The sequence below is a fragment of the Parus major genome, chromosome 10 (assembly GCF_001522545.3).
Source record: "Parus major isolate Abel chromosome 10, Parus_major1.1, whole genome shotgun sequence".
NCBI classification, from domain to species: domain Eukaryota; kingdom Metazoa; phylum Chordata; class Aves; order Passeriformes; family Paridae; genus Parus; species Parus major.
In genome coordinates, this window is record NC_031779.1 from 5,556,952 (window position 1) to 5,578,450 (window position 21,499).

Here is a 21,499-nt window from a genome sequence, read left to right on the forward strand (position 1 = left end):
TGGTACACTTTATGTAACTTACATAATCAGAATCAAACCACCAAATACATTGCAAAAATCTCTGATTACATGTAATAAACCTTATTTGCATGGCAACATATTTTTGTCAAAAACTTAATTTGATTTTTTTCATTACAATCAGAATGAACAGATTCATCAAACTGTGTCCTATCTGATCTGGAATTAATGATAGAAAGCTTACTAGTTCCACATCACATTTCTTCAATTGATACATTTTCTTGACACTGTCTATACTAGTTGAAACTGTGATATAAAGATGTAAGAAACCCACATTGTACAATTCACGTAAGGCCCATTTTTGCTATAACTGCTGACACGAAAATATTTTTATTTGCAAAGTATCCATGTTTAAATAAAATGACCTATCATGCCTTCTGTGACACTTTACTTTGCTTCACTAGGACCAGATAAGTACAGTGAAAGAACTGTATGACCACTACCACCTAAATATCACTCCTGGTTTTTTACAGGTAAGAAATTCTCAGTGTACAAATTTGTGATTGATATCTTCCTCTCAGAAGATCTGACAAGTTCACATATTTCCTCCTTATGATTTGTCCCGATGATGACACACGTCCCACCGCTCCCATCGAGCTAGCAGTGGGCTCCTGTCTGCCCACGAGTGACCGGGTATCGCAGTGCCACACTCCTATCGGTGCCCTACTCACCCACATTACACCACTATAATACATTTTTCATAACGTCTTGTTGATTCATCCAGAAAAATCAGTTCAGCACACAATCAGCAGGCACAAAAAGAGTGGGAATCAGTGAGGGGAAACGCAGGGTTTAAGGAAAAATGACCATATTTGAACAGCACTACCTCTGGCGCTCACTGATCTATTAGACCTGCGTCTCCCTGCTCGCATTTTCTCGGTACACCTGTCAGCAGCAGCAGCAGCAAGGCAGGGAATTCGGAGCCGGCTGTGCCCAGCCCGGGCCGGGAGCACACTGCGCTATATCGGCGGCAACACTCGGGCTGTCACGCAAGCGGTGCCCCCGCCGGAGCGGCTCCCGCGCCCTCAGCCCGCGCTGCCATTGCCGCTGTGCCGGCTCCGGCAGCGCCTGCTCCAGCCGCGTCCTCCGCCGGGCCGGGCGCGGACAGCTCCGCCAATGCCTCCCGGCGATTCCATAGGGCTGGCGGCGAATCCGCCGGGAACTTTGTGCCCCGGCGATGCCCGCCGGGAGCCGCAGGCCGGGTCCGGGCACGGCGCCCCTCATGTCCGCGGGGACCCCCCGCCGCCGAGCCCGCCCGTCCCGCCGCGGCCCGCGCTCGGCCCGGCCCGCAGTGCCCGCGGCCCCGTTTGTGCCTACTCACCACAGCTTCCTCTTTAAGGGCATCAGACTGCCCCTGTTGGAGGCGGTCACCCCTATGGCCATCTGCAAGACAGTCAGGTATTTCTGATACTTCATTTTGCCGTCGCCCCCCCTGTCCCTGCCTCGTCCCCGCCGCCGCCACCGACAGAGTCTCTCCAGCCGCTGCATGCAATCATCAAATTTTTATTTCCAGGCATCTGCCGTCCCTGCGTCGCGCTTCTTCCCCTCCTCCTCCTCCTGCCGCGCTCCCTCTCTCTCTGCCCCCCCGGCTCACGCTCTCCTCCTCCTCCTCCTGCCGCACTCCCTCTATCTCTGCCCCCAGCTGACGCTCTCCTCCTCCGCCTCCCGCCGCGCTCCCGCTATCCCCGCTCCAGCTGACGCTCTCCTCCGCCTCCCGCCGCGCTCTGCCCTCCCCCGGGCCCGCGCTCCTCTCCTCCTCCCGCTGTCGCACTCCCTTCCTCGCAGCCCCCCGCGCTTTTCCCCCGACCCACTGCCGCGCCTCCTTCTCTCCCGCCGCCCCGCGCTCCCCGCCCCCGACCAGGCCCCCCGCTTCGCCTTCTCCTCACCTGGGCTATCTCTGGGCGGCCGCCGCCTCCCCTCGCCCCCGGGGCGAGCAGGCCTTCCCCACCATCCCTGCCCGCCGCCGGGGCGCTCCCGCCGCGCTGCCCTCCCCGGTTACCTGGGGTATCCCGCCCCCGCCCATGAGGCGCAGCCGCCGCTGCCCTCCCGCCATCAGAGGAGCGCCATGGCCGCAGCGCTGCCCGCGCCTCGCCGGCCTCGCCTCTAATCCCATTAGCGCCTAGAGGAGACCCATGTTATTTTAATCGCCCTCCCGGCTAACGGTGTCGGTTGTGGGGCCGCAGTAACCGAGCTCCGGGGCAAACGCCTCAGCGCCTGCCGGGGCGGCCCCGTGAGGGGGAAGGTCAGTAGGAGGGTGGGGTGAGACGAGGCGAGCATAGGTACGGGTGAGCTGAGGGCGACGGCAGCGCTGAGGGGAAGGGGGACAGCGCGTCCCGCTAAGGCTCCCTCAGGAGGGATGGCTGGAAGGCAGCTCCCGCCGCGGGACCACAGCAGCCACCCGAGCACCTGCACGGGCAGGCGCACCTAAAAACCTTGGTGAGGCCACAGGAAGGCAACCCCTTTTTTATTTATTTCCATGTGACAAAAATAACTGAAGTGTGCTTAAAAATCATATGGTGATGAAGCCAATCTACAAGTATTACATGATTTTAGGGGGTTCCCGCCTTCTGTGTGCTTAAGCACAAATAGCTGAACACGCAACTCTGTGGTGGCCTCAGGTGTGACACAGTTGTCATGGCTTTAATCTGTTCTGTGCCTTCCTCCTCAAGCTCTGCACTAACAGCAGCAGAAGACAGTGGTGTCTGAGAAGTGCATTTGGAATTAGTTTTAACACCTGGTACAGTACAATCAGAGACCCTCAGCACAAATATCCCTGCAATGAGGGGTGGCACCTAGCTGGACACATTGATCAATGGTGGTGCAAAATACTTTGGCCTGGGATACCCTGTTTAAGCACGCAGATAAGAACAAATCCATGCTGAAGTGACAACTTTTCATTAAGTTGCTCTAACGTGAATAGTATGAGTTGTAATCCTTACCCAGAGTTGAGGTCCTAAAGTGGCACTGTCACCTGGGAAGAAATAATGTGAATAATACTGTCACTTTATGGCTCAGAGATGAGCATTTCAGTGATTATTTTGTGTGTGAATGTACAATAGATACTTCTAGACTGCAGTAGGCTGCATTCACAACACAGGAAGCAGAGAAGACAAGTGCCATACTTAACAAGTGCAACAGATTTTAATTAGAAACACCATCGTTACATTACTGTAATTAATGAGTTCAATGGCCTTCTATTTCCACCAAGAAATCTGATGTACACAAATGTCCTGAATTTCTGTGTAGGGAATGCTTTAAAAAACTCAGATGGCAGCTGGATGTCCAGATTGATGTCCAGTGTACATCTCCACCTCTCGAGATACTGTTAATGGCTTCTTTGACTTTGAAGAGCTCAGGCACTATGAGCAATGAGGGATAACTAACTTGAAATGATTAGGAAGATTAAGGAGGTGGCATTAATTGTTGTACTTAAACAATGCTCTTAGTTTACTAACTGGGAAGTATGTATCTTATGTACACACTATATCAGATTAGTTTGAAAACCTGTAGAGATCTTACTCTGCCTTAAAACCAACAACTGTAAAGCCAACATGTTGCTTTCTCCTTCTGTGTATCTAGTCATCATTAGCTGGCTGAAAAAACTCTTGTTGCCCACACGTAAGAGAGTAAGTGTGGGCTGGATTTTCATCTCAACAACATTAACAGAATGCCAGTGACCTTGTTATTGAAGTAGTCATTTACATTTGTGCAATACTATTAAGAAAATAACATACACCTTAAAATGGTAGGAAGTGCTGACTAAAAGAATGATGAGACTTAGTTTAAATACTGAGTGTTATTTGTTATCATTAGATATTTGAATGTTATGTCTGTTAGTTAGGAAAAAAATCTCATATAGAAATTCTTCCCAAAAAAATCTAGTCATAATCTGGTTGTAGTGGTGGAAATTTTTTAGATCAGACAATCTACAGATATGGGAAGTGAAGTTTATTTGAAAGCTGATAAACCTGGAAGAAGCAGGTAAGCTGTCAAAGGTTTCTTCTTTGTAAAAGGACTGTGTATTAGAGAAGCTCAAAATATTGCTTTTCACTTTTACATTTGCAAGTTTGGGACATAAATTTGTTTTAAGTATTTATATACAAAAGAGTTAAGAAATCTGACAACAGTACCTTGCTTAAAGACTTACAGTGGAACACGGGTGTATATTCAAAACTTCTTTAAAAGTCTGTTACATGATTCCTATTCCTAATTCAATAGGGATTCCTAAATCTATTTAAATTTGCTGAATAATGACAGTTATTCCAAATTTAGCTCTATAGTTTTGAACTATTATATTCTGCCCATCTGGTATTAACAAATTAACTTATGTCCATTTTATGCATCATCTTCTGTACTTCTTTAAGTGCATTACTGAGATAAAAACCACTTCTTAATGAAGACATTTTATCCTCTTGTTTTAATTGCCATTATTTCTGTTTTTCTTGTACCATTGCCCTTCTGAACATCTTACTTTATGCATCAATGTTTTACATATATGCTGAAAGAGTAAAAAGATCCTGTCTTTCTTGCCTTTTAGATGAACAGGCTATTTTTAACAGGAGTCAATCAGCAACTTCCAGATTGGGGGAAGTATCTGGACATCCCACTGTTATCTCTGAGGCCTGCATGGACCTGTTTGCTGAGCTAAAACCAAAATTTCCAAGGTAGAGATCCATGCAAGGGAGGGTCTCTGATGCTATTTGCTGCTGTCCATGCAAACCCATTCTGTCTAACAGAGCATACTCTCCTTTACTGCAGAAAGCTGAAACACTTTTTGAACCTAGTGTGTGTTTTAAAAACAATTTAATTCCTGTCAGGTTAATATAGCTTTTTCATAGAGTTTCTTTCAGTCCAAACCAAGCAGAACCATATTAATTTCTTAATTTTATTTGCTCAGGTAACTCAGATGCAGACATTACCTTAGAATAAGCTGTATAATCTATTTCTTACAGTCTGTGATGCCCTGGCCTCTTCCGAAGCCTGTCTCCAGAATGACCTTGCAGTGCACCTCTTGGCTCAGAGGAACAGACTGCTTTTTCACACAATAACAAGTTGCACTGTGGTGTATGACTGCTGTGCTGAGTGGATGTGGTCTTGACACAACTCCACTCATGATTGTGTGTTTACACCAGGACAGTGTTGTGTCCAGAAAACTGATGGAAGGGGCCCAAGAAGGTAGAGTTTAATGCCAGTGTGCGTGACAGTGCTGGCCCATGCCATGGTGATTTTAGGCTCTCAGCAGCAGGAGACTGACTCACTGCAACTTAGAGGGTGCCACTGAGGCACTTGTACGTCAGGAGCTCCCATCAGCTGCTAAGACTGAGGAAGTGTAATTGTGGTGTAAAGCTATTTTCATCCTAAGTTGTGCCTCTCTTTTTTTCCATCTTAATATTGATAGCATAAATGTGAGATTCCAGAGAGTGCACAGCAAGAATTTGCAGCATTATCTACCTCTGCAGACTTTAGATTTGATTTCAGTAAGCCTGTCACTGGGATTGCAAAGCCTTATCTTGCTTTTCCTTATCATGAGCCCATCACACAACCCTGAAGTGCAAGTTGTCACTAGGTGCTATCCTTTTCAAGCTCTCACCTGTGTCAGTTTTGACTGTGCTCAAAGGACAAGGGGAAGTTTAGGTCTGGCTCAAAGGATTCTTTGGAGACACTATAGAAATGCACTTTAAAAACTCTTGGCTATGCTTAAATTACTTCAGATAATGTTTTTCTGCAAGAATGTGAGGAAAAAGACACTGCACTTCTAACTGGCATAGGTGTGAACAAGCAAAAATACTTTTTATTTGCTGATGTAGCTTATTTTGTTCAACAAACTTGTGTAAGCTACTATTTGGCAAAAATAAAAAAAAATAATCTTACCAGAATAACTGCCATCTTTATTAGTAATGTAATGGTCGCATCAGCAACTTCTGAGGGCAGATTAGACCTTAATGGCACATTTCAAGCATTCAATTGCATTGATTTTTAGGTTTGCAAAATTGATTAGAACTAAATCAAACATTAAATAAACTTGTTGCTGGTTTCATGGAATATTTAATAACTTCTTTTATTTGACTCTTAGGATAGTCTTAATTTTAGCTGTACTGTGCGTATAACTGACACTTTTCATAACATTACATTATGTGTTCTATATAGTTCTCAGTACTGGGCTACTGTGGATGCTGAAGAATTAACATTTTGTTTACTTCTAGGATAAACCTGTTCCCCTTGCTGACTTTTTCTCCAATGGCTGATAAAAAAATCTTGATACATGTCATGTTTTATGCTTCTGTGGTACTTAATATGATTTGAGAACTTTTTATTACACAGTTCAGTTGGTAAAGTGGCAGAGTTCCAGACTGATAGAATACAGTAGTGACATTAAAGCATGACATTAGTTGACTGATCTCCATCTCTAATTTAATCAAAATGTTCCTATTTACTAAGGAAGGTTTTTTTCTGCAGGGGTTATTAGTAATGTGAATTTGTATAGGTAGTCAATTATAGTAATATTAATTAAGATTTCTGTTGAAGCTACTGTAATGGCTTCCTTGCTATTTCAGTCTGACATCTGTAAACTTGTTACAGCTTCCATTTTCTTTCCAGAAAGAAAAAGAGAGGAGTCATATCTGTCAAAGACAAAACAATTCCTTGGAATGTACAAGTTTGTCAGATGCAATGACAATGGGGGTTATTTTCTCCCTCCTCTGAAGTAAGCAATAAGTGTGTGTTTGTACATTTCCTAACCACATTTAAAATACCCAATTCTGTGACTTTTCCTGATCTACTAAGGCTTCTTTGTACTCACATGAATGTATTTATTGAATATCACGCAAAGGGTTTTTTCTAGACTCTTATTAAATGTTAAGTGAAGATTATATAAATATATATATAGAGATATATGTGCAGTACCATCCTAAAAAATAAACAGAGACACTTGAAGGATTTTTCCTATGGCACTTTACTTTGTAATTGAGCATATACACAAAGGGAAGTTCCCACATTTCTTTGAAGTGCCTTCATGATAGGCTGGTTTGACTGGTGGCAGAGAACTGTGGGTCTAAGTGTGTACAACGATGAACTGACACAGTTATTTAAAACTAGCTTGCATTTTCTGAAACTGTTCATCCTGATCATTTATTTGGGCTACCAAAATAAAAAGAGGTAAATAATTTTGCTTTGGAAGGAAAGAATGTTCACTTTGTTTTCTCAGAAGACATTATTTTAAGAGAATTTATTCACAGAATAAATAACTTTACTGTGGAATATCAAGAAGAAAGGGTTTTCTAGATTAAGAAATTGAAATATTTACAGGAAACTTGCAAGCAAGCATCCCCGCTTCACTACAATCAGGGAATTTAGAAGTGGTTTTCCATACAAATAGTATTAGTGCTCTTCTATAAAGTCTGATGTGGAATTGCTTTTTACTGTTCAAAGCAAATTTTAAGTTACTGCAAAAATAAGAATACTATTACAGTGAGGAATTCAGACTAGACCAAAGTGAATTTGTGCAGCCACTGCCCAGTGATTTTAGATATACCCATTCCTTGCAAGCTTGTAATACTAAGATTTTACTCTTAAAAAAAAAAAAAAATTAAGAAAAAAAGAAAACCACCCTAAGTCAAAATTATCCAAATATCACATTATGCTTGACAAGCATGACCCTCTCACAGGATAAAATAAGCTTAATGTAGAAAAAAATAAGCATATGCATGAATTCCATTAATGCTCTCTGATACAGCTTATTCATGTAGAAAACTACTGGAGGGAAGAAATTACCAAGCATACAATTTCAATGTAAGATGCAAAGAAAGAGAAGCGTAAGTAACATCGCTTCCCAGAAAAGATTCTAAGGAATACACTGCCATCTGCAACACATCACAGTCTTAGTACACAAAGATCTAATTAATTAATCTTGCTAACTGTGTATTGGTACAGCTGCAAGGCTCTGTAACTCTGAGGTAAGGTGTGATTAGACCTTGCTATGATTTTGGGATGCAGAGTTGTTAATAGCTTTCATTTTTAGATGCCATGTCCTATGGACAAGCCTCCAAGCATACAACAGTTAAAAGAAAATAAAAGATTGTGAAAAGCAGGGAATAATTACTGTTCCCCAAAGGAAGGGTGTAAAATTCTGAAAAACAGAAATTCAGAATATTGCAGACTGAGAAAGAAATATGGATGCTGTGGTAGTTGTGTTATAGAACCACTGTGAAAAATCTGGAACGAGGAGAAATTCATATGGTTATACTCAGTTGTTTAGAAAAACTACTTGCTTACTTTGCCCCTTTTGTTTTCAGAACAGTAGAGAGTTTTGTGCATGGTACCTGTACACATCAGGATAAGTAGATCAAAATTACGGAGACTATAAATAAAATTTAAGGAGTTTCTCTTGCCAAAATTTATAAACATGCCTAAAATTATTAATTATTTTTATATTATAAATAAAATGCATAACTATAATTTATTTACAATATTATAAATATGAAATTTATAAATTCAGAGCCTTATTTAGCATCTTTAATAACTTTAATTAAATGCTGACAGGAATGTTTCCACATTCATGAGATATAAGACTGAAGGTTAGCTGGATGTTTCCTGAATGTATTTAAATTGTTTATAATCTAAATCAAAGACTGTTTCATATCTCTAGCTGTATATTTGCACACTCATCACAAATAGGAAAACCATTTTTCACTTTAAAGAAATTGTTCTCATTAGGGTATATAAAGCTTAGAGTGTATAAAGCTGTTCTCATTATCATGTGTATGACTGTTAACGTTATACTATTTTAATCAGATTAGCAGTACAATGAAAATTAATGTAATAGGATTTGCTATAATTAGAGGCAAGTATACAGTAATCTACTATGAAAAGAATACAAAAAATGTCAGTGGAGCTCATTACAGGGATATTGTTTATGATAATTATTCAAATGTTTTAAAAATCATGCTAGGTCTAATTTTAATCAGATTTTTTTTTTTTAACACAAATTAATAAAAAAATTCAATCCAAAATCATTATTACTGTTCAAGTATTACTCTTTTCTGGCCTGGAAAGAAGTTTAAAAAACAATTAAAAAACAATTAATTTTTAAAATGATGGACTACAAGCTACTCTTTTCATTGTCCTATCCAAATACAAGATACAATGAAAACAATGAGTAAAAATGATAAAATGGTGATAAACAAGATTTTTACAACATAGATGAAGAAACTAAGTGCTCAATGTTTATCAGTATTAGTATACCCCAAATCTTCCTATAATTCTAGTGTAGGGAAACCTACATGAAATTTTGGTTCAGATTCCAGGTCTGTTTCCCAGATGATTATACTGTTACTATATATCTGTCTCTCATAACATTCTCAAAGATCATAAAATACAAGATACACAAATTTCCTGCTGCAACCAAAAGTGGAAATTAGGAAATGAAAAAATAACTTAAAATATAGATAATTGTAATAGCAAAAGCTTTGATGCTGCAGAGAATTTTATTTTTTTTTTTTGTGTATCTGGGACTCCACATGGTGGAAGAATGAGCCTGAACGCAGCAGGGTGAAGGACTGGTTCCTAGGATGTTGCTTTTGCTGTCATCAGTAATTAGCTGATGCCATCCCTAGTGCCATGGCACCCTACCCTACTGGAGATTCAAAATGCAGGACTGGCTTACAGTGTGCATCTACAAAGCTTTCAAAAGTCCAGTCTGGATATTTTCAAGAACAAAAACTATTCATGCTGCTAAGAATCTGCAAGACCTGGTCTTTTAGTCACTGAATTTTTAATTTTGTGAAAACAGCAGAGGTAGCACTTATCCCAGTGAAGAGCTCTCCCATTAAGGATGTGCATGTGAAGGGGTGGGGGGGCGGTATATGTTGAAAAAGGAAAGATGTGAGAGAGATAAAAAAAAGCTTAAAGGAACTCTTGAGCCAAAGTTTTGAAAATTTTTCAATTTGTGAAAGCCTAACTTCAGACAATATATGTCTGTGTATCCCAATTCAACTTTGATTTGTTAAAAATATTTTATATTAATTTGGACCAATACTTTCAATGTGACAAAAATTTAAGATATGTCATTTTTTCAGGTGAACTACATGAAGAATATAAAACCCTTTTTAGTTTCTTTCAAGACTACCTAATGTGATAGAACAGATCTGTTAATTCTAGATACAGATAATTTTGAATATCAGGCAAGTATTTTTTTTACTACATTAAATACATAAGGGATTTACATTCATCTTTGTTTTACTAACTAATGTCAAGACTTTTCTAGATTCTAGTCAGTTATTTATAAGCAATAAAACTTCACATGCAGATCAACGATTGCTTCAAATCAGATTTTTATATCAAATAAGCAAGTTTCTGTCCTCTGCTTCAGAGAAGACACAATCAATTCTAGCTTCCTTTATACACTGCAGTTATTGCTACTTTTGGCATAGATGATCTGGCTCCAAATTTGCTGTGAGTAGACCAAATTTTTTTTTTTTTTAATTGCCCCAGTATAAAAATAAAACTGCCTTTATGATATTCCTGATGTTGCACTATCAAATTGCATAAGGCCTTCCATCCTGTGGAAAACATGAAGAGCAAAAGAAAAAGTGGGGGTAATTAAGCAATTTGCCATTCACCCCTTAGCAGAGACCACAAAGTTTTGGATTTAACTTGTGAGGTGTGGTGTGAGTCAGTCACTTGGTTTTAAGCAAAAGAATAACACAAATAATGTACTAGTAAGGTTTTGTCTGGTAACGTAAATAGACTTAGCTTCTGCTGTTATGGCAGTTTATGTAACATTTTTCTGCTTTATATAATATTTCTCTTGCTTGTTCTTAGACATTAAAAAAACAGAAGTCTGTACAAAACTGTTGGACAAGACTTTATTTGTCCAATTTAAAATTGGTCACTGCATTAGTATTCTCTGATACTGCAGTATCTCTACTTCCTATCATGTTTTAAAAACAAAGTAGCAAAAGACATGAAATGAAGTTATATTTCAATATACTGTCTGTTCTTTCCCTTTGTTTGCCTCTAATTATTTAACATCTTTTCTTGGAGCTTTGAAAGAAGAAGAGCGACCATGTTGGGGTCAGGTGTACTCAGCTGGCATAAAACACGGCCACATGGAAGTGATCATTTTATACCATGTGAGGGTCTGGTAGCATGGGTAATCCTTGGATTTTGGTGAGTGTTGAGAACAGTATTTCTAACAAGGGATTCCTGAAGTTGACCTGGATCATGTCTGTCCTGAGATGGGTCATGCTGTGATCTGCACTGCTGCAATGGCAGCATGCACCATGTTAACAGCTACAGGGTAATTACTCTTCTCATTATAACCTACTAGTTTTGGGGTTTTTTCTTGTTATATGCTGGCAGATTTGGAAGCTCTTTTGCCAGCTAATCAATTTGCCCACCATCTGCAGGTAAAGAGCACCCAAGCAGTTAGGAAACTGACTGGTTCTTACTCAGCCCTGTGGTCTCCTGGGAGCTGCTCATTGGCTCTCCAGACTTTGGAGCAGCAAGAGAGCAACAAAAATGAAAATAAACCTCTGGTGGTGTTTTGGGTTTTTTTCTTAAGTCCTAGTTTGGTTGGTTTGTTTTTGGGTTTTTTTTTAGTTAATGAACCCCAGGGGTTTTTTTTCTGTGAAATTTTTTAAATAATACACAAAGGATAAATTTTGAAGATTAACTATAAGGTCCATAAATAAAGATCTCTCCTGGCACCCTGAACATCTCAGCAAATCTGTTCATTTTATTGCAGTATTGCAAACTCTTCCTCAGAACCATCTGCAACACTACTGAGATTTAAAAACCAGAACACAGAAAAAAGACCATTGCTTAATGGATAATGATCAAGGACATTCTCAAACTCACTGCACTTATCTTCCAGACAACTGCTCAAGCAGCTAAAGAACCTCTTCATTGGTCTCACTCCCAAGTGAAAGATATAAACACTAAAGGAGCCAGAAAACTTCTCTAAAGAAAATCAGCTGATTTCTCACACAAATCTAGTGTGATATTACTCCTCCAAATCTTTGCTGGACCTTAGTGATGAACAAATAGAATTAATTAAGCAGTGACCACACAACAGAACAAATAAACAAAAATGAATATTCAAATGGAGTTAACAAAATCAAGTTTCTTATCTGCTCATGTAGACAAAAGCAATGATGTTCCACTTATTGTGAGTGACCTCGCTGTGGTGGAGATAGTGTTTTGCAGTGCTGCCAGTTTGAATGTGTACCAGAGTACACTGACACTAAAAGAAAACACAGATCTCTCTAGAAGACAGAAGACATAGTGTTTGTAGGAACAAAGCAAAAATACCAACACTTGCAAGTAGTCACTGCAAAACACATTCAGTCTGGTGATCTGTGCACATCACTGTGACAGCAGCAATAAATCACAAGCTCTGCAACTGTTCAGAGGGAAGGTTTCCTGTGAACCTGAAGCCAAAGATTAAGGTGGATCACATGATATTGGATTCACTCCATTCAATAGATAAGTTTCTGGTTATCTAATGCAAAAAAAACCCATACATACCATCTGTCTTGAACATTTATGAAATGTTACTACTGTGATATCTACACTGTGAACAAAACAGAAATAGGCTGCTCTTGCCTTCCTTTATTTTCATACAATCACATCTCTCAGTAAGATGCATTATTTTTAAATGATCTCTTCTACTGGCAACTTCTGAAAGTATAGCTGTCAACATTGTATTGCACTTTTTACTTGGTCATCTGATCAAAGGTATTTATCTACATAATTCCTACTGACTTCTGTAAATGTTGACAAAATAATGCTATTCCACCAGAATAAAACATTAAACTCTCTTATACAACTCAAATCTGAAAAATTTCTAATGGCTGGAAAACACACTAAAAAAAATCGTTAGCAAAGCAGTGGAATAGAGTTGTCCAGTAGCAAAGAAAAAAAAGTTCTACATAAGTATCCTGATGCTGTTCTGGTTGCAAGGAATTTTATTCTTTTGATGGATTTAAGATTAGGGTAGCACCAATGTCATTTCTCAGCTACTTGTCATCCTACTTGATGCAGACATCTGACATCTCATGACAAATCTGATGCTGTTGAAGCTCAGCATCTTTGATGAACTGTATTACAAATACAACCAAATTCAAGGTCATAGCTAGGATTCTAAATGAATATGATAAGATAAAATTAAATATAATGCACAGAATCTCATTTGCATTTCTATCATCTCCTATATGAGCATCTCTGAAGGAGTATAATGGTGAATAGCTTCAGCCTTAAGAGTGATGAATTTATGGGGGAGTTGGCTACAAATGTTCTCTGAATCTTCTTATAATCTTCAGATTGAAGTTGCATTTTCCATTTTCTTTGTCATAGGTCTTTTACAGTGCAAAGAACACCAAAATAATTGTCACCTTTTTTTCCCTTACAAAGGCATTGTCAAACTACTGTACAAATAATGTTTATCTGTTCACACACCTAACACGCACCAGTGACAAACATTCCTGCTCTGGTATATAGCATTATTTTAAAATGACTCCACATCCTCTCCTAACCTACTGTACATAATCTTATCACCTCCTGTCTCAGTTTGTGTTTCTCCATATGTCATTAGCATGCTTTAGTCTAGCAAACAGCTACTTGCCCTTTGAATTCAATTGGCCTTCACTAGATGGTGCAAGAGAAGACTATTTTCTGCTATTTTCAGTCAAAAGACCTTGAAGAGACATTCTGGTTCTTCACATGGTTTTCTGGCTAGCATTGAATAGAAAGAGACTAGTAAGGAAACAGCCATAGAAAAGCACTATAGATTTCATCTTAACTTCTTCAGCTGGCCCAGTATTGAGACAGCTTGAGACATTTTCACGGAGTTTGTTGCTAGCTTGTGATATGCTTTCTTTTTTGATGTTTCCCTCTCCAATATCATAAGCTAATTTTTTCTTTGCAGTCTGTTGCAAGTGTTTTACAAAGAACAAATTCATCTTGTATCACCTACACAAAGTGACAATGCTGTCTTCCATTTTTTGCAGCAGCAGCAGTGCTGAAGTTACTCATAAATTGTGCTGTGCATTTGACATACAGCCAACAACTGGAAGAAGCAAATTCACCCCTCCCCAGGTATAATTCTTCATTCTATAATTTCACTGAATTTACCAGACACTCCTAGTTACTGTGGTACATATGATTATTCTTACTTACTCTCTTCAACCCACAGAAAAGAGAAGCACCCTCACCTGATTTGCACATGCCAGTTTTATGTAATCTTCTGAATAATTAATGGAACCGTAAAATTGAGCCTTGTTCGTATGAACCAGGTTTACATGTGCTTTATAAAAATTGTTCCTTTTTTTGCATTTGTTTGTAGAAGGAATACATATCCTCTTATGTATGTTTTAGTAATAATTTTGTAAAGTTTTAAGGAAATTCACAAGAAGAATAGGAGAATGATAATTAAGGGGTGAAAAAACCCAGGAAACCAAAAAACTTCGAAATTGAACTTAAATGATCCTCTTGTTCCTGCCTGCTGCATATTGCCTTTATTTTGCTGTGTCTTTACTAATAAAAATGACATATTTGCCTGTGAAAAGTAGAGGAAACCAGTGGGCCAAAACCATATGTAAAATATGTTTCAAACTTCTGCAGAGTGGGCTAAATGTGTAATCTAATGTTTCTTTATCAGGCAGCCATCATATGTCTGTATGCTGCCTGTAGCAACAGCACAGTAATATAACATTCTGTGTTCTGTAACTGGAAAACACATCAAGCAAAAAAACTGTGCCTGGTTCTAAAAGTACTTTCTGTGTTTCTTCTTAGCTGAATAGACAGGGGTTATTTGCAGGCAGTGTTTACCATTATTTTGAGGGAGGATTTGAGGAAGGGAGGGAAAAAAATCTAGCTATGCTGAAATGTCCTATAGGCTTTCTTATGTCCTCCATGGGTTGATTAAAATCATGTATTTCCACTTGTCCCTTATCCTTTATCCCCTACAGAAGGAGCAAGTAGCAATAATTTGCAGCAAGATTTTTATGTAAGTGTCCCCCTTACATGGGTTTTGTGCAGAAGGGAAACATATGGTTCTGAAAGAGCATTAATACCCAGGTACAGCTGGTCTTTGAAGATTTTAAGTGATCTAGATAAAATGAACGATCAAATGCCTCCCAAGGGAGACTGTAGCTGTTCTGACACTGTTCTTTATAATAAATGCATAATGTTCTCCCTAACTTATAGGGAGATGTCTATGGAGACCTAAGAATAGATTGAGGATTATATTGGCAAAAGGAGAATAGACATATAAGCAAAGACAAAAATAAACCCCTCAACATGGCCAGCAGTAGAGAACTTAATCACAGTCTACCAGATTGGCAAGAAAGAAAAGCAAACTGATTAATTAATCTATTGCTATTAGTTAATGCAACAACCAAACATTTCTCCATGAGTGCAATGTCTCTGTGCCAGGTTTTTATTATCCTGCGGCACTGGCACTCCTATTACTCAGAGAGTTTACATTGATTTAAAACAGAGTTTTGTTTGCTGGATTTAAAGACAGCTATCACAAAAAGATAAGAGTCGGACCTTAGTGAGTATCAACCTTGTTTCCTAATCAAAAGACTCATTTGATTTAAAGAAAAATCACTTTTAAAGAAGGAAAGATCTAAGGCAACAGATTTATTTGAGGAGCTGATCCCAAATAATGATGTTCAATCTGTATTTTTATTGTACAGAAGTATCACACAGTTCCAACCATACTTAATCAGGCTTCATTACTCTGAAGTCCTGAATGGAAGTGCAAGAGCTGAGACTGTAGTCATTAACTGCTCTTGTGCAGGGTAAAATTTCCCAAGGTGTATGTTCCCAGGAGAGACCAGATTGCCAAAGGAGTAGAGAATAAACTTGATATAGAGAATGTGAAATTCAGAACAGAAAGTTCACAACAGAAGGCTGAGGGAACCTGGAAAATTTATGAAACTCCTATAGTTTCATGACTGCAAGAGGTAAATTACAGGAGCAGTGGAAAGTCAAGAGGAAAGATGGAAGAGAATTGTGTAATCCAGGCAGTGCTCTGGAAAGAGGAGCCTTATGTTGCTGAGATTGGTAGCAAATCCAAAGCTTACTGTCAAATACAAACAAGAAAGCTGAACTATGGGATCAGAAGCTGTGGGCCAATTCTGCATAAATGAAGTTATATTTTGTAGGACTGCTCAAGGTAAAAAACTGTTTCAGAAATAAACCACTATCACATCTATATTTACAGCAGAAATGAAAATGAAGTTGCTAATATAAAATAAACACAAATCCATCATTTTTTCCTGAATTCTGCAGCATGAATGTTTGCAGATAAGGTGCAAATCTAGTCCTGGGGCTGCCACTGGATAACATGCCCCTAACTAGCAGGATTAGAACTACCATGACATAAGAAATCCTAAGCTAATTTGGAAGTAGAACAGCTGAAGAAAGGCTGTTAACAGAAGCTTGAATTAGAATGTGAGGTTAAATTGCTTCAGATTATTTCTATCTGTGCTGATACCGGTGCCAGATGTGAAAGTCTGGGTGAGATAACCATCTTTGAAACCACCAAATCTTTCGTAAGTCAGGAAATTTAGGAGGCAAGGTCAGAGATATTGTACCTGTGAGTGCAATAAGAAAAAGTTCCTTTTAACCTTCTCATGTAAGATTAAAGCAATAAAAAAAATGGAAAAGAAAATTATATGAAGGAAGGTTCATTTTTTTAATTTTTTTTATTTTTTTTTTACATTAAGGACACATGAAAATTGTAAGTTATGGTAATTATTTTAAAAGAACTAAATGTTGCTTCTCAGATTTTTAACAGAATATGTCCAGGAACTGAATATCTTGACTAAGTAATTTCTCAGACCAAAAATAGATACAATGTGGTCTTAAGTAGGTCCAAGCTGCAGTCTTTTTCTATAATATCTGCATGTGTATTTTATAATGTTACAGGTTATTAAGTATGTTGCTATATAAAAGTATTCAGAAATGTTGGCTGCTCGTGGATCATACAGCACAAAGAGATACTAGCTACATAACAGATTAGCAACAGCTGGATGATTTGGAACCAGAAGGCCTAACATGCCAGTACAGGGAAAATTTCACTCAGTTTATGAAATGAGACTACTTTACCTAGGGCAATGAAACAATGCCTCTGGATTGGGTTTTGCAGAACCCGGGGCTCCCTTGTGAAACTGCATGATAACTTGGGCATGACAAAGATGTCACAGGATCAGGGAGCCCAGCAGAGAAATTCAGCTGCCTGGAAAGATTCTGACTTGAGAAATTCTGATTGCTTGAAGAGTTGAAACAAATAACAGAATTAAGCTTGAGGTTACAAAATTAGAAATGGAAGTCTATACTTTTGTGCTGTAGTGTGTCTTTATGAATATTTTTGATTTCTTTAAGTAACAGAGCTGTATTCTGTCATCTTTTATCTTTAGAAAGATTGCATTGCATGAAGTGCTTAAGATTTTCCTCTTTTCGATTCTCTTTTTGCAGAGGAGTGGGGTTTTTCAATGGAAAGACTTTTCAGCTTTAATGTCATATTTCAGAAGAATTTTTTTTGCTGTGTTTTGCTCTTTCCCTTTGACAGCCATCATTGCTGAGTAATGCCCAGGGTCATACTTTTGAAAAGCAAATTCTTCCTTTGCAGCATTGCTGCAGGACCTATGGCAGAGTGTATATCTGGAGAACTAGGTGCTCATCCTTCTATAAGATATAGGTTGATGCCTTATATCAACCTTGATATCTGGCAGAAAAGTGCCAGATGCAGATCACTGAAGAAATACAAAAGGGAATATCAGAAATTGTAGAAATGGTTTTAGGAATATATAGACATTCATTCACATGTATATATCATTTTGAAATATTAAGCTAGAAATGCATTAAATGTAAAGTAATTTGTTCCACCAGAAAAGCACACTAGTCCAGTCATTACTTGCTTGGATAAAACTCCAGACTGAGCCAAAACCTTCACCACAGAGTACGGAGAGCTTCAACCGAAGTCAAGACAGTTGACCCAAAGTATCAGACATAAAATTAGTCTGGATAAAAACTCCTGAAATAATGCCTAGATAGCAGTTATTTTCCTAACAGAATTTATTAACAGAACAAAACTTGAAGAAAGCCCTCCAACTTCTCACATCTGTTTGCAGATCATCAGTGTATTTAGTAAAATGTAATAATTTTCTCCTGTAACAGATTTCCACCCTTAATAAATCTTAGTACAAAAAAGTCAATAGCATTCAGCTCATACTTAATGTCAAAATTGGACCAATGGGACATTAAGCATTAATATGGCATTGCAGAGGATTCAGGTCCTTCCTTCATTGCTAAATCCTGCTTCAAACAAGCAAAGAAATTCTATTACTTGCAGAGAAATCAGAATTGGACCTTAAATCATTCTTCAGTCCTAAAAATAGTAGGGGGTTTTGCCACTGAAGGTGACCAACAAACACATCTTGACTGTGATGGTCACTTCTAGGGTTATTAGATGGGGACAAACCTGTCCTGTTATATTAGGACAAGGGGCAATGGTTTTAAACTGAAAGAACATGAATTTAGATTACATAGAAGAAAGGAATTTTTTACAGTGAGGGTGATGAAACTCTGGCACAGGTTGCCAAATGAGATGGTAGATGCCCTGTCCCTGGAAACAGTCAAGGTCAGGCAGGATGGGGCTCTGAGCAACCTGGTCTGCAGTGAGGTTTGGACTAGATGACCTTTAAAAGGTCCCTTCCAAGCCAAACTATTCTATGATTCTATTTTTATGGTTATACAGTAGATCTTTATAAAGACCTTAAAATTATTCCCATTTATAATTTGATTTCCACTCCCTTGTTCCAGCATTTTTGTTCAACTGGTTTTATAGCTGGCCAAGATAAAACATGACTAGTTGGTATATGACATGTTACCTCTGCAGTAGATGAACATATTTTGATTTCTACAGCACTGAGTCAGCATTCTGATGAGTTAGCATTTATATTCCCGACAGCTGTTTATTCCTCTCAATGTAATTTCAGAGATAAATGTCCAGAAGGGCTTTGCTGCCCCAGATCTATCAGAAAACATATTTAAGATATTCTGTGGTATTTAAATCATAAAAAAAATATTATTCAGTAATGCTAGGACAAAAAGTGTTTAATTTTTAACATTAAATAACTAATTTAAACCTCACTATATTATTTGGAAATATTATCTGGTCAAAAGTCAAAGTATTTTTATTTTCTATGCAAAATCATATAATTGGTTTCTAGGGACATTATAAATTTAAGAAATACACAGAAACTTCCAATCACTATTTTTTTTTCTTTACTCCTTTAATTTAGAATTGAGAAAGTAGCCTTGAGAAGAAAAGAAGAGATAAAACCCAGTGCGCATAAAGGACCAAATGGCTCCTGGAACAGCTGATTGATTGCGTCTTACTAAAGCTATGGGAGTAGTTGGCACAGTGGAACATAAATCTTGATAGAAGGCAGAACCAGTGGACAAGGATTCACTGTATTCTGAAATTCTTCAAGTAATGCTGCAGGGTTATGTTGGCAAATATGGTCTAGGCTATGGTCATTCATATGCTGTCATTTTAATCTGTTTTTGGTTTTTGTTGTCTTGTAAAGTGGTGCAGATGTTGCAGAGTAGACAGATTTTGTTTTCCTGCATCAGCCCTGTAGAATTTATGGGGAGTACAACCTGTTTTAGCCCAGCTGCCTTAGCTTTGGACTTCAGTGAGAGTAAACTCTAGAAGATGTTTCTTCTAAACACTCTTCTGATAGATGTGCATTTGCAACATGGTAGGGAAATTAAATTCACTGTTAGCAAGATTATAGAAGTGTCTGTTACTCATGCAAAAATAAAATCCAGTTCTGAATCAGATTAAATTAATGGTTTTGATCATATATGTTGGCAATTAATTCTACAGATTACTTACAATTTTGCTAAAATACTAAATGCTTAATTGTTCTGTCCTTTCAGACTTCATTTTGCCTTGTCATAGAACAAAATGAAAAATAATATTTCTAATTGTTTGATTCATCTCCTCTATTGCCTACCTTTTGCCTTATCGTAATCTCTAGTCTAAATCAAACAGTGCCTTTTTCAAGCTCAGATAAAAAGATATATTTTCTTATTAAACTCATAATATATTTTGCCTAATATTTTTTAATTTTTTTCTCACTAATTTTTTTTCTTCTTTTCTGGGATGAGTATAAAGAACAGTGAACAGCATCAGAGAGGAGTTTTTCCAATAGATATTTTCTGCATCATAATACTTGGGCTGCTCTAGATCACCAACCACCAGTTCCAGCTAAACTTTCTGTATTACTGGCAAGTACTTTTCTTTTTTTTTCCTCCCATGGTACCTATAAATTTAGAAATAAAGATCATCATCCAAATTAACTTGCAGGCAATTGTATTCATCTCATTTGTAACTGTGTCCATAAATGAACAGGTGAACCAATGAATAAAACCATTATAGCTACTACTCCAGTAAAATAAGACTTCTAAAATATAAGTAGTTTTTTTGATGTTAAACTCCTTAATAAAAACCCCAAACTTGAATGTTACTAACCTAGGACTTTTTGCCAACTGTTTACTTATGTCAATAAATGAGGTTAAACAGGAGGTGAAAATCTTCTTCAATGTACACCAGTGAAACCAAGCTATGCAAACTTTATTGTGGAAAGAAACCAACTTGAATCTAAGCATTTAAGATAATTTCTTTGGCTGTGACACATACACTGTATAAAAAAGTGTAAGTAGAAGATAATAATCTTTTTGATCTATTAATGAAAATTTATTTGGGCCATTTCTGTACAAGTGTTGGTTGCATTGCCAATATAGACTAATATACAGCTGTCTCAAAAATCATTAAATGCATCATGAAATTGAACACTGGTTACAAATTATTATTATCCCTTCTAAAATCACTTCATAATGCTGCTGTATTTATCAGTTTTCTTCTGGCATTATGAAACACCCTGACGATTGCAGTGCCTGTACTGCAATTTTGTGGATGTTTGGTCAACGTTCCACTTAGGTTTAAAAACATAGTGAAGAATGGTTATCGGGGTCAATATACTTGTATAAAAGTGTTCCAGTTTAATGCTGTGCTTTATTCCCAGCTCAGTCTTAAAAGAATGGAAAAATAAAATAATTTGATTAATTAAAATGCTGCTTTAAGTGACTGTGCATAAAGCTCTCTGCCTCTTGAGAAATCATTAGTTTGCACAGCAAACAGCTACATATACTCTCACTGCAGGAACTCTAAAAACTTTGTGCTGACCTTTGCAAGACTATTCATGATGTATACAACACAGATTTTCCCAAACACTGTACTAAATACATATATTGGAAATGATACCAAAAGCAACAATGATTTCCTCCCCCCCCATAAACTGGGTATCTGTTTCTTGGTGCTATTGTTGCTTCAGGACTTCAATGCCTGGAGTTCCCTGGTGACACTGGTAGAGATTTATTCTGGACTAGAAGTGTTTACAAT

At 38.1% G+C, this 21,499-nt stretch overlaps 1 protein-coding gene and 1 long non-coding RNA gene across 15 annotated transcripts in view; one reads left to right on the forward strand and one right to left on the reverse strand.

Annotated features, from left to right (window-relative positions):
* TJP1 (tight junction protein 1) overlaps nucleotides 1-1,521 on the reverse strand; it is a 158,291-nt gene extending 156,770 nt beyond the window's left edge. For all 9 annotated transcript variants that reach the window (XM_015638900.2, XM_015638899.2, XM_019007927.2 and 6 more), the window contains exon 1: nucleotides 1,340-1,521. In XM_015638900.2, coding sequence (XP_015494386.2) covers nucleotides 1,340-1,506 — 167 coding nt within the window. In that variant the 5' untranslated portion in view covers nucleotides 1,507-1,521. The remainder of the gene's footprint in view (nucleotides 1-1,339) is intronic.
* Nucleotides 1,335-20,324, forward strand: LOC107209335. 6 transcript variants are annotated; one of them, XR_004498914.1, is made up of 7 exons: nucleotides 2,270-2,454; nucleotides 4,556-4,682; nucleotides 6,616-6,721; nucleotides 7,751-7,829; nucleotides 10,092-14,112; nucleotides 19,332-19,522; nucleotides 20,206-20,324. It is a non-coding gene; the product is annotated as an uncharacterized LOC107209335 (long non-coding RNA). The 6 variants fall into 6 exon arrangements; XR_004498915.1 differs by lacking the exon at nucleotides 7,751-7,829 and having other exon boundaries at nucleotides 10,092-12,464; nucleotides 14,025-14,112; XR_004498916.1 differs by lacking the exon at nucleotides 7,751-7,829 and having other exon boundaries at nucleotides 10,092-11,184; nucleotides 14,025-14,112.
* Nucleotides 20,325-21,499: the final 1,175 nt, after the last annotated feature.